This window comes from Sinohyriopsis cumingii, unplaced genomic scaffold, assembly GCF_028554795.1.
Source record: "Sinohyriopsis cumingii isolate HCF-2022 unplaced genomic scaffold, ASM2855479v2 utg002115l, whole genome shotgun sequence".
In the NCBI taxonomy this organism is placed as follows: domain Eukaryota; kingdom Metazoa; phylum Mollusca; class Bivalvia; order Unionida; family Unionidae; genus Sinohyriopsis; species Sinohyriopsis cumingii.
This window is the reverse complement of record NW_028316133.1, coordinates 355,459-370,233: the sequence shown is the minus strand read 5'-3', so window position 1 is coordinate 370,233 and position 14,775 is coordinate 355,459. Positions and strand designations below refer to the sequence as shown.

The window sequence follows — 14,775 nt, the reverse complement described above, 5'->3', positions numbered from 1 at the left end:
GTGAAAGGAAACAAGTTTCTTTAGGCCACTAAATTTTGGATGCAGAGGTTGCTAATTTGGCTGAAACCCTTGCAGGGATATTTTCAATTTGCCACAGTTTGTTTTCTGAGGCAGTGTGTGGTGTGCGTGTGTGGGATTATCCAATGGTTATATCCATAGTATGATGAGTATTAAGACGTGTTTTCCACTAAACCATATTTTTTATGATGAAATCACTTACATGGTATAATGCATACCACTGAGCATTTTAATGGGTTAAATCCACTTTCAGATAAAGATATTACTGATGTTTTGTGTCTGTCGAGTTCACACAAGATTAGTGTATCTTGCTAACTATAATCTATCCTATCAATTAAATCAATCAACAATTTTTTTTCTTCTTCTAAAAGTCACTGATCTTAGTTTGTATTGTGATCATGACAAAACACTAATTTCACTACCAACTGTCTAACTGCATATGACTGTGAAACTAACAACTGACTCTTTGTTTGGCCAACTTGTACAATTAAGCTTAAGAACTGCCGTTCAAACTGCAAACAATATCTGGATTTACATGTTGCTAAACTCACTGAAATCAAAAGGGTCAACTTGTGTGAAAGGCTTGGAATGAAAAGAAGCTTAATATGGCTATTTTTATAACACATAACTTCACCAGCCTATACAGACAAGTTTTATCAATACTGAATGACCCCTGACCTTGATGAAAGGAAATGACTCTTTTCATACATTAGCTTTTTTTCATCAGATAAAGCTTTGACAGTCAAATTGTTTTTATTCAATGTTAGATTTCAAACAATACCTGTCACGTTATCAACAAAGGTCTCTTTACTGCTGTGACTATATAACTTTTCTCCCCACTGAGAAAACTAACTGCTTCAACCCTCTCCCTCTCCCTCTCCCTCTAATGATAAAAACCACCTCCTTTTCAAATATGACCCACAAACTAGTTTGAGTTCCACTGACAGTGTGACTGAAGTAGTACAAGTGAGAATATTCAAGTCAATGGCTCGGTCTATATGGGTAAGTAAGACATCCTGAAGGCAGCTTCCTGTGGGTCAGTGGTTCTTCCTAGGATTTTTCCAGGTTCTTCCTCCACCAGTTATACTGGCCACCATGTCTATCATATGCTGAAAAATGGCATTAAGCCCACAACAAAAAGTGTGAAGAGAAATGTTTACACATCAATTCACAAAATATTCCTTTATCTACAAAATACTATCGTCATCAAACAAATGTTTAATTTGCATGCACAGAATGCGCACTGCCAATATACTCCTGTGACTGCTTAATGCACCAGGGAGAAACCATTATTTGGTCAGGAAACAATTAGCCAGTGACTGCAGAAAGCAGAAAACCATTATGTACAATATTTTTATATAGAAAGTTTCCTCCTGGCAAGGGTTGGATTAATGGCCATTGTGACCAGGTAATTGTTATTAAAGCTGACCATATGGACAAGTTTTACACCAAGTACTTTCTTAGTTAAGAACATAAACATTGACCATGCATGACATGATGTCCACGTGGTTTTACATTCATTTCTGGCATTAAAACTTTAAACTGAGTTTAAATGTGATACAGCATAAAAACTCAGATCTGCCATTACATTTTTCCATTCGCAGGCCAGGAACCAGTCAATAAAAGATCAATGAGAGATATACATGTTATGACTATTAATAGGCCAGGAACCAGTCTATGTTTTAAAAACAAACAGCATAAACCCAGATCTGCCATCACATTTTTTGAGCGTCCTCAGGGAAGCAGACCTCACCCATTATTTTGGGAGAAAATATGACCATCTGGAAACAATGTTTTCTGGATAAGTTTCCAAAATTTTGAACTCTGCATAATTTGAAATATTTATGTAACTGTGATAGGAATTCATTATCTGCCAAGAAGGACAACTCAAATAAAAACAAAAATTGATACGAGGACATAATATCAGACTTATAACTCAGTCAAAACAAATATTCGTGTAATGTAGGTGAGCTTAAATATCATGACATTCTGAAGTGATCCCTCACTGAACTGAGGACACAACTTGGTCTTTACCATCAAGCAGTTCTGAAATATTGGGCCCTTTTTTTTACTCACCATATTATACAGTCACCTAAATTATGTTGCAAAGGTTTTATTAAAGGTATTGTCTGCAAAAATTGCAATACACTCAAGGAGAATAATTAAACATGTGACTGAATTATCTCTCATTATCAATGGTTATTTAATCTGTCCAAGACCAGTTCATTCACTGCATCGAATGAAGCCATCATGGAAAGGGAAGCAACACATGATAGTTCTCTGTCACGAAAAAATCATCGACATGCCGACAAGATGGACATTATATATTACCCAATCCAGTTAGATAAGCCAATTTTGGAACTAACCATCCAACCAGCCTGCAAACAGAAACCCCCATTTTTACTTTTTTATAGGATAATAATATTAAGACATTTACTTCAAGCCCCTGTGAGTTTGTGACATAATCTTATAATGATAAAGAGCAGTAGTAAAATTTATGCACATATATTTTTCATAACACTTTCAAATATAAACCACAGGAAAAATGATGACTATCAATGATCAATGACCTCAACAATAAGATTTCAAAAAAGTCCTTAAACTCTTCTATAACGTCACGACAGCAGGTATCAGCCTGACACGGGCTCTTACCAATTTTTCACTTTTACCACTTTTATGTACTACCTTTAAAAGTGCATGCCAATTTCCCTCATCAGCGTTACGTACTTTTACAAGAACTTGCCCATTTCTCTTAATATTCTCTAAGTAGAACCTGAGAAAATATAAATTCATTTATGTGGACTTTTATACTTTTCAAACACTGATAAAGTAATACTCATTTCCTGCCATACACCAAAGAAAGGAACTCGGGTGTTCCTGTTACAAATTTACACACTTATTTCTGCATTAATAATGTATTGTGGAAATGTTACCAGTAAATCCTGGACAAATCCAATATCTAAAAATGGCACTGCATGTAACATGTGTGACCTATGGTACAATGCTAAATGTGCACCGATGTCCAACACATTTTATAATTGCTTAGCTGGGAAAAAAAAGCCCTGGAAAATGCACAAAAGCCCTGGATATGCACAAATTTGCGATTCAAATTCCTGAATATGTACAAAAGAAGCCATACCAAAAAAATAACTTTTTCCACTTTTGCACATTTCTGGAGACCAGCAATGTGTTTGCAAAGATCATAGTGATATGTCGGAGAACTCAAGATTATTATTGAGCTTGTAACTAATGGGCTTCACTCTACATTGTTCAGCGATGTGTTACAGTTGGGATTCTAAGAGTTATTCCATTTCACTGGAGTTTTCTATCATGGAGGAGCATACAAGCAATGATATAAACAGGAACAAACTATCAGACCTCAGATCTCTTCATAATTCAAGCCTAAGATAACCAATAATAGGTCACCTGAATATAAACAGTATTAGATGTAACTTTAATGACACTGTTTCACTGTTATTGTTGTTGTTATAGGGTTTAATGCCATTTTTCAGCACAAGATAGGCTATACATAGCGGCCAGTATAAATGGTGGAGGAAGAACCCAGGAAAAACCCAGAAAGAACCACTGACCCACGAGAAGCTACCAGCAAGCTTACATACCCACACTGGCCGAGCCTGAAATAAGAACCCACGCAGACAGAGGTAAGATGGCAGTGATCTGTAACGGTATGCGCTTTAGACCAATCAGCCACTCGGGGCCCCCTGTTTCAGTATTATGGGACATTCTAGATGTGTTTGTGATATCAGACACTAAAATTTACACTTCTTTTAGTTTGGATTTATTTAAGATGAAAGGTTTCAATCCTGAAAGGAAGGACTGAAAGATGGAAGTGTACTTGTTTACTACAGGTTTAACCTACCTTTCTAATGAATTAAGGGCTTACATTGTAATGAAACTGAATCAACATTCAAGGAATTCTGTCTCACTAAATGAGTCTGGTGTTTTGTAATGAAACTGAATCAACATTCAAGGAATTCTGTCTCACTAAATGAGTCTGGTGTTTTCTATGTACAGTACCTACAGATCACCAAGCTTAGCAAACCCTTTCTCTGTGGCTGACAATGATATCAAATCAAATACTATTTTTACCAAGTACGAAAATGTATGTATAAAAAAGTCATCTTAAGTATATTATGTCCCAAATATGGTGAACAGTCAAGCCCGTTAGATCAATATTTCATACTTCAATCATTAACGTTGCCAACTATATGGTCAGAAATTAGCATGCTTTTTAATACCTGTATTGACCAAGGTGAATTTCCACATCGTCTTTAAACACTGGTTACCCCAATGTACACAAATTCTGATCCTACAGATAAGGGTAAATACTGATGAGTCAGCAGATTACCTTGCATTTCCAACATCTTTGAAGACATATGTAATCATGTGCAGCATTTACAAAAACCATATATACTCACTCATAAGTCTCAAACCTCAAACAACAAAGATCCTGATCTGCTGTAGCATAATGTGCCTGCAGATAAGGGTCTATGATGTTTGTTCTATAGATTACTCCTAACAAACTGCACAGACCCAAATCTACCAGCAAAATTATGCAAAAGCAGATCTAGGATTGTGCAGTTTGCAGTTGGACTCATCTTACAAGGGAGTAAATATGGTAGGATCCCAAAAACAGGGGACACTGTGTCCCCAACTCTAAAAATTTAAAGGACACACAACATTTCAGAGGGACAAAAGAAAAGAAATGTACATAATGCACTAGCACTGTTATAAAAATGAGGTGGTTGTTGTTGTTGTGGGGTTTTACGCCATTTTTCAGCATATGATAGGCTATACATGGCGACCAGTATTAATGGTGGAGGAAGAACCTGGGAAAACCCCAGAAAGAACCATCGACCCATGAGAAGCTACTGGCAAGCTTTCTCACATACCCACATTGGCTGAATCTGAGACTCGAACCGGCGCAGACAGGTGAGATGGCAGTGATCCGTAACGGAGAGCGCTTTAGACCACTCTGCTAAAAATGAGGTATTCTTGTTTGCTTTTGCCACAGCAACTTAATGGTTTGCACTGTAATACCAGATTTCCCTTGGACAATTATATTAAAGATGAAAGTTTTATCATGTCCTAAAGTAATTCATGAAAAAATTAACATGTCTGAATATCTGGTTAACTTGAAATGAGCTGCAGCATGGAATTTTCTGTTCCAGACCATTTTCTCATTTAACATTAGTGTACACTCATTATCTACCAGCATTCATTATAAAAAGCATAAGTTATTGCATAAATGACAAATAGCGTATTTCATACTTTTGTCATTATTTCAAATTCAAAATACATGTTAATTAAACCTTTGCTGTAAGGACAAATTTAACCTCCGAAAAGGTTACACTAATGGTCAACAAGCACTTTTCACAATGTAACCTAGCCAAGTACAACACACCTTGAATGTTTTCATTGCAAGATATACTGTTTAAAAATAGATAGTCACAACCATCTTACAGTTTTTATCGTCTTTTGCGACTCTGGTCACCGCTAGCACCAATAGAGACTGTGAAGGACATCCATATTCTGACACAAAACACACCCAGGGAAACGCTCTGGGCCAAGATTTAGTCAATATAGGATCAAAAATTGCAGGAAATCTGCAAGTAAGCTCTAAATGTGCAACACTGCAGCTCATAAATTTCCATCTCCTTGTAGAAACATGTCACACCACACTAATAAAACTGGTGAAGGACTGGAATGCAGTATGGACCTGTCAAAGGCCTATGACAGTCTTCCCTACAGCCTAATTAGTGAAAAGATGAAACTCTATAACACTTATTCAAACTCAATCAAACCAACTGAAAACTACTTGTATAACCAAAAAGAAAGTGTAGAGTGGGTGTAATTTGGATTTTAAACATAGCTTTAACACTTTTCCAGTCATATCACTAAGTTATCTTTAGTGTGGTAGTCTATCATGATATCTAGCACTGGGGCATCATGATGCAGACATTTGGCATCATGTCCCACCCAGTCACATTACCCTGACACCAGGCCGACCAGTCCTAACACTAACCTCCTTATGCTGTGTGCCAAGCAAGGCATCTGCAAGTACCATTTTTATAAGTCTCTGGTATGACTCGGTCGGGGTTCAAACCAGTGACATCCCACATACGAAGAGCAGACCACTTATGCCATCAAAGCAGCATCCAAAAAGAAAGCATCAAACTGAAATTCTCATATAGTAACTGCGATAAAGCTTCCAAAGGAGTACTACAAGGCTCAATACTGAGACCTTTCACATTTAATAACATTAATAACATTACAAATGGCACTTTCTACTTCATTAAACAAACAATACAATTATGCTCATGGCAAAAACATGTACATACTTAAAGATCCAAATAATTTAATGAGCAAAACGAGAGCAAGAAAGTGACTGACTGGTTTGCAGCCAATGGCATGAAAGTAAACATTTAGAAATTTCTAGCCATTATTTGTGGCAAACGTTTGCCAGATTTATCCAATTTCCCCACTGAAAACCATGAAATACACAGTGATGATCCCCTTAAAGAGATATTGACTCCTAATTATACACCTAAGGTCTTCAAAAAGCTGCAAGACAATCATATAGCTGACTCTGCTAAATAAAGCAAATCTTCCAACTGAACATATTAGGAAAAACAAAATATATGTTTCCTAATGATTAGGTCAGGAAGGTCTTTTCCTCTAAACATTATATATCGTGATTTTTTTTAACTACGGGGGGAAAATGTGCTAGGGTAAGCAATGAGAAACAGGTATGGTCAGCCAACCAGAAACACATTTTTTATCTGGCCTTAACAGATTGCGACAAATGACGTATATAAGATACTTTATAAGAAAACACCTACTTACCTGAGTAATCTGGTTACATTAAAAATTGCAGCTGTAATTTAGACGCCAAACTTTGGCAACTTTACCAACGATACAGACCAGAGGCTCTCTTTCAAATTTAATGCCAGCAAAGTCTAAAACAGCCTACCCAATGAAATGAGAACAATCCCTGATTTCAAAGAATTTGGCAAGCTGATTCTGACACGTTCAGTACCTCACTATAAATGTGCTTTGTCATTCTAATTAATGGTCAGCAGCAATTCAATTTCACACAGTTTCTCTGATTTAAATCCTACTGCAATAATGCATACCTTAATTACTTACTTTCTTAGATTCTATTAAGCTTTAATTTTAACTTATATCACCCTCCTTTCCTGACATCTTAATTAATAAACAAAAAGTCTCTATTCACACGGCGGCAGTGAACTGAATTTTGCAAAAACTATTCAGATGGCAGTGCCCAATGCTGCAAAGACTGTCTACACAGCAACTGGTGAATACATTAGAAACAAGTCTGAAATGTTCTTTATGATCTTCAATCAAATCATTCGGTCAAAAAAAGGCTCATAACAAACAAAAAGTGTGCCTGTCTGCTGAAATATGAATTATATCATGTCAGTAAAATAGCTCATCCAGAGCTACAGTAAAAGTCATATTGTCATGTAGGTTTTCAGTACTGGCAAAGTCACTAATGTCTGTCATTTTTTAGCTCTGATTACACACGTCTTTAAATAGCAATTATGCAGACCCTCATATACCCTTATTTCTTGGAAGTTTATCATATACAAGAGAAATACATATCTGACAAAATTAGTACTCAAGTATGTGGACATTTCTGGTGAAAGGTGAGATCTAGTCAAAACCAATTTGAATGTAATGCACTGTTATATCATTTTGAACACTGTGCATGTTACCCCAAAAAATGCACCACCTAATATCTATTTTGATTAGAACTGATGTGCTCTTTTCTTGAACCAGCTTAGTAACTGGCCACTCTTGCAAACATCCATAGCAATCGATACTTTTCATCTATAATCTTTCTAATGACATTTAAGGTGTAGAGCAGTCAACAATCAGAACTGAATAGACTATATAGCAGAGTAAACATCATATCGGTCAAACATGTATTCAGTACCCGCCATTTCATTAACGTGTTTCATTCTTTAGAATCTGATTAACATACCTTTTAATGGCAATTATTCACTTTATTTGGATCCTTGTATATCCATGTTCGTTTGGAAGGTAATTATTCACATGCCCTGATAAACACAGACAGCAAAACTAAATGCTAAAATATGTGGCCATTTTTGGATGAGGTTAACCTAAAAGTGTTATCCAGTACCATTATGAGTCTATGCTTTTAAAATAAATAACAGAAAAGAGTGAAGACAACAAGCTTTGTATAATTTAACAAATAATTTTTTCCCTAGAATACAAAGGGAAAAATGAGAAAAAAGAACTTACGGTATTGCGAATTAAATCCAAAAATGATCCAAGAATTAAAAACACAAGTCCTGGTAATAAAAAGTCCTGAATAAAACTCAATTCTCAATGAGATCCAAAACTGAAGGCGATGAAGTGTCTGTTATGGTCAGTGAAGTGCTGCTGTGTCAACAGCCTCTTGTTGAATTACAGAAATATTATTCCAGGTCTGAATTCAGTATAAATTCCAATGAATGTCTTTATCCAAGAATTTTGTCAGAGCACTTTTGTATTTCCAGAGAAAATAATCACTTGAATTCAAAAATTTGAAGAAAATAAAATTCAGCCCAAACTGGACACAACATAATAGAACTTAAAGTGCCAGATGTTAAAGCACAACTGGTAAAATCTTCACAGTCAGAAGATAATATAGTTCTCTGTTTGACCTCAGGTCACAAATTAGCAATTTCTAAAAACAACCATTACCTAATGGAAAAAACTTTCCAGCATGATTTAATGAGCCTTATTTATTTAAAACGTAATAACCTATAAAATTCACTCTGGATTCTCCAAAACCCTGACCCAAATCAACATGTTTACCTGAATAATAATTTGGTTAATTAGCTGATACACATACAGAATAATGAAGCTATTTTTAGTTGTTTACATAAATGAAATATAAATTATTATTTTTCAAAAGTCAAACAGGTCAAACAGAACTGGATTCAATTTTGGACAAAGACAAGTCCAGCAAACAATGTGACCTTACAATAACAAGTAATGAAATAAAATAAATTTAAAACAGACAAAACATTTAAATTAAATATACATAACACTTCCCCTCATAAAAAGATTTACACAATAAAGCTTTCTTTTTACAATTATTCAAATACACATGTGGTAAAAAAAGATTAAATCTTATGAATGACACAAAGTATACATGAAACAATATATTTATATACATGTGAAAGTGCATCTGCTATTAAATTGTCTTTTCCACTGATGTGCCTGATGTCAATATTATATTCCTGTAACAATAACCTCTACCTTAATAATCTGATTTTTGTTTTTCATCTTGCCAATGAAAGTAAGGGGGCTGTGATCACTAAACACAATAAACGGAAAAGGAGCTGAACTAATGTAAACTTCAAAGTGTTGTAACGCCAATGTCAAAGCAAAACATTCCTTCTTGATTGTTGAATAATTTCTCTGGTGCTTATTTAATTTCTTAGAAAACTAGCATATTAGATGATCAGTACCATTTTTATCTTCTTGAATTAATACTGCTCCAAGATAAAAAAAGTAATCAGTATAATTATGCATTGCATTGCATAATTACTGAGTAATATCAGTAGAGTTTTTCCCTTGTCGGTCATCACCAAAGGAAAGACCCCAAGACTATGAAAAACTACACCGAGACCCCAATATTGTCCCGAAGCACTCTCACCTACCCAGTATACATATTTACAATTAAAAAAATCAGATAACAAAGTAATCAGTATAATTATGCATTGCACTGAATAATTATCAAGTAACATCAGTAGAGTTTTTCCCTTGTCGGTCATCACCAAAGGAAAGACCCCAAGACTACGAAAAACTACACCGAGACCCCAATATTGTCCCGAAGCACTCTCACCTACCCGGTATGCATATATACAATTAAAAGAATCAAATAAAAAAGCAATCACTATAATTATGTATTGCACAATTATCGAGTAACATCAGTAGATATTTTCCCTTGTGGGTCTTTGCCAAAGGAAAGACCCCAAGACACCCAAAGACTACCCAAAAACTACACCAAAAGACCCCAAGATTGTCCCAAAACACTCTCACCTACCCGGTATGCATGAACATGAAACAATATCAGGACAGTGGCATTCTGGTCACGAAGCATACAAACTGATTAGGAAAAAGAATATGTACATAGTCAGTTGCCACCTGGTAATAAATCTAATTGTTTTCTGTTAGTGGATAATTTGAGGGATGTAAGTCAATTGGAATTAAGCACAAAAAAAGTTTTACGATGATTGTGGGGATATAGGATAATGCAAAGGGCAACACAGTTAAATCAATATTTGGGGTTAAAAATGGACACTTGATAAATGTTAAGCACAAAAATCAGAAGTACTGCCTTCAGAAAAGATTCAAAGGTCAGGCATACTGGGCACCTCTCGAACCACAACCTGCCGAGGAGAGCATTGTCATCTTAAGCAGGTACTATGCTACTCTCAAAATATATCCAACTTTTAAAAAAAAGGGTCTCATACTTCGTAAATAATGTTGATCAAACCTTGAGGAATGTTGCGCTGCTCGAATACCAAGGAATTCAACCAGTAACTTCACAATCGCATGGAAACGTGCATTCTGGACAAACATTCACAAGAACAAGCCCAAAAAACAGAGAAAAAATGAACAAAAATTTGAACAAGCAGCAATCAAGAGAAATCTATTGTTACTTGAAAAAAAAGCCTCCATGAATTGTGCACATGACTTCAGAAGTTCAGAGAGTGATACGAAACCAGAAGTATAATGCCAGGAAAAGAGACAAAAGCAGCTGCACAAGAAATACCAATGTAGCAGATGAGATTTTTAGATGTGTTGGGAATGTTAAATGAATACCCTTATGTACAAAATGTGATACACAACAAATTTCAAGTGCCATTAATTATCTGCTACAATAAAAAAAATAAAGGATCTGAAACACTTCTTAACAAACACAAAGAACCGACTGATTGGCACTGACCGAATATTCGGCCTTGGAAACTTTTATGTGACATTGTTGGTGTACAAAAATCAGAGAGTTGTGAGGAAAAATACAAATGACCATCCTATCTTTCTTGGTCCTCTGCTTCTGCACAAAGATGCATCATATAAAATGTATAAAGCATTTCTGGAACATGGCAACAGAACCTGATAATGATGTGGAGACTACTGAAATGCGAATATCAGAGAATATGGAATTAGGCATGGATGACGAGAAAGCGCTGACCAAGGCTATCGAACACGTGTTTCCTTCTGCAAGACGAAATTGTGCACAAAACACCTAAAAGACAATATTAAGTTTTACCTACAAAACAAGGTAGAAATTGACAAGGTCAAGTGTGATATAGTCATGAGGTCTCTGTTTGGTAGCGAAGGTATCGTGGACGCCAATACTACCATGGAGTTAAAAAGCCACTCAGAAAAACTTAAGCAATTAATAAAAGAAAAGTTTGACAACTTTGAACAATACCATGTCAAAAAATCTAAAACCAAGACTTAGAAAATTTGTGTTTGAAACAAATCAACAGAACAAAGAAAACAAACACTGGACCAATAACAATGCATCAATAATATTTTAAAAAATTCAGTTGACTGGAAGCCTAAACATACAAGAGATTTAATAAACTTTACAGTGTTACAGGCTTGCATTTTATGGATTACAGAAGTTCTCTGCATGACACAGAAAATTATCAACTGACTAATGAAGAGCAAAACTACCATATTCATGATGCAGTCTAGTGTTGCTTGTCTGAAGAAGAAAAAAAAGAAAACTCGAACATAATTTTCTCGTGGACTCAAAACATAGGCAAAATTCAAAATTCATAAAATCAAAAGATAAAGAAAAAAGGTAATTTTCAATCATTAATAAGACGAAAGGAATTGCACGCAAACTGGGACAGCGACGGCATCCCATGAACGAAAGGGCAAAAAACAAAATCAACAATGAGAAATGTACTCAAAATCTAACAGAAAGGGGAAAAAAAAACAACAAAAAAACGAAAGAATATTATAAAAATGGGTAATGGAAAGAGCACTTCCTGTGGTGTGGCCTGGGTACATATGGATAAATGAAAATAAAATGAGCATTCAATTACTTTGTGCTGCATTTGTTATTCCTTTATCCATATGTAACAGAACGCTCTTATTCAGTACTTAGAATCACATGCATGAACGATAAGTCTTCACCACTGTGGTGGACTAGGTCAGCTTAAAACATTTCTTGGATTTTTAATTTTCAATTTTGGGGTATCTAAGATTAAATTAAACTATTTTTTGGTCAAGTGATAAAGAATTTCAACTGTAAAACATGACTTTTAGGTGTCTTGGGGTGTTTACAAGAGTCTTTGGGTGTCTTGGGGTCTTTCCTTTGGCAATGACTGAAAAGGGTAAAAACTCTACTGATGTTAAACAATAATTATATAATGCATAATTATACTGACTACATTTTATCGGACTTTATTTAATTGTATATATGTATGCTGAGTTGGTGAGAGTGTTTTGGGACAGTCTTGGGGTGTCTTGGAGTAGTCTTGGGGTGTTTAGTTGGACTGAGACCCAGACACCCAAAACATAAATACCAGCACCGAGGTCTTACATGTAGGACTAAGTTTCTTGATGACAGTTAAGGTGCAAATCATTAAATAATCAGAACGAACAAACTTTGTTTAAACTATATTAGTATTAAATTCTTAACCAGCAATTAATATTTACAATGCTGTCAGGCATTTCTGCACACTTAAGGATTCAGTCACCAATACTGAAGCAAAACACATACCGAATTTGACCAATTGACCAACAACAAAAAAAATACAGCAATGCTTACCATTTGAAAAGAGGCAATTGTCACCAGATTATTCTGTTTAAAATAATATTAACTTTGGACACAGGGGATACCACCCCTGTGTTTTCCTAACTCATGATATGTCGGCCTATTCTTCACACAGCGTTGAAAAGATGTAATATTTATTAATCTGGCAATAGAAATGAAATGCATTACTTTGGACTGTTTTTGTCAGCATTTCAGTCGAGTAATTAGGTCAGGTTTATAGCTAGTTTTACAAAATTTAAAGAGGCCCCGAGTGGCCAAGTGGTCTAAAGCGCTCTCCATTACGGATCACGGCCATCTCACCTCTGTCTGCATAGGTTCGAGGCTCGGATTCGGCTAATGTGGGTATGTGAGAAAGCTTGCCAGTTGCTTCTTGAGGGTTGGTGGTTCTTTCTGGGGATTTCCCAGGTTCTTCCTCCACCATTAATACTGGCCGCCATGTATAGCCTATCGTGTACTGAAAAATGGTGATAAACCCTACAACAACAACAACATTCAATGTAATAATGCTAATAAATGGCAAGATATATTAAACAAACAAAACCGATCTTGTAATAAAGTGAGTAAAGTTCAACATTTTATATTTAAAAAAAAATAATCTATTATGTGGAAGAGAAACAACAATGAATAGAATGTAATGTGTTTACAATGCCTTGCTGATGGGGAAAAATTACTAAAGAATTTACAAACAGACTATCCACCGGTGAATTTCTTAAGAATTTATATTCTAGCGGCAAGCTGACACATTGGGTAGCAGACGATTTTGTACATGTGGGACAACTTCTTGCAGAAATGGAAACTTGGATTAAATTGTTTTAAGGTATATATTTCCATCTTTTATATAATGTATTTATTTGTATAATTCTAAAAATACATTGTAAATCGGATTTTCTGGGTTACAGGTTCAAGATGGTCATGGAGTGGGTCTTCAAGTTGACATTTAGAAATCACATTTTCATATGCATTTTGGGTCGAAATGCCGGATATCTCTGTACACTTTATGAATATCACTTTTCTTAATTAAATTGTGATCGTTCTTTCTTGATACAAAATGGATTTTTGACACAAAACACGTGATCCAAAATTTACAGAAATGACGTATCGTTGCGCAGAATTACCCAACGCGCAGAATTGGCCGACATGGTGGTAATTTTAAGATGAGTAAATGTGCCTACGTGACCACATATACATACACTATATAGCATCAAACTTTCGAAGAAGAATTAATCATTTAAGATGAGTAAATACGATTATATGACTACGTTGACACAGACTTCATTGTCTTTATACTACTCAGACTACCGACATTAAATAAAATTTCTTGTATCTCCCAGTTACCGGCAACGGTTGTCTGTGTGTGTGTGTGTGTGTGTGTGTGTACGCCCCTTCCCCTCACCATCTAATTCGATGAAAGTAGAGATTTTTCATCTAACAAGTAAGTGAACTATGTTAACCTTTTACCCCTGTATATTACCTATAGCCCCTGTTTGATGGGCGAGGAGGGATCTTGTACACATGGACGGTGTTTTTGACGCAATGAACCCGTTCATACATTTCATTCGCCATACTGTCAATATTGAAATGAGTACAAGAGGAAATCGATAATATGTTACTTCCCCTACAAATATTCGGTCCTTCTCGGATACATTTTTAGTTGAGTTGTTTCCCTTAGACCAAATACGACCTTTGATAGATTACAATAGGATATCCACGGCCTTTTTCCACAAATCGAGAACGAAATCTGATGAAATGCCTCGTCTATATTCTGAACTACTTTCGTTCATACACAACATTATGGAGGAGGAAGGAAGCAAAGTCACAATCGGACATTTTTGGCTTTTGCTGTTGTAACTTATGTGTTGCACTCAGCTAGAGGCGAATCATTAAACACATCCAAATTA

The 14,775-nt window shown here is 35.5% G+C and overlaps 1 protein-coding gene across 1 annotated transcript in view; it reads right to left on the bottom strand.

The window, feature by feature from the left end:
* Positions 1 to 14,499, bottom strand: part of LOC149771130 (adaptin ear-binding coat-associated protein 2-like) — a 59,940-nt gene extending 45,441 nt beyond the window's left edge. Inside the window, exon 1 of the mRNA XM_089948842.1 lies at positions 14,349 to 14,499. Within this exon, the coding sequence (XP_089804968.1) occupies positions 14,349 to 14,440 (92 nt within the window). The 5' untranslated portion in view covers positions 14,441 to 14,499. The remainder of the gene's footprint in view (positions 1 to 14,348) is intronic.
* Positions 14,500 to 14,775: the final 276 nt, after the last annotated feature.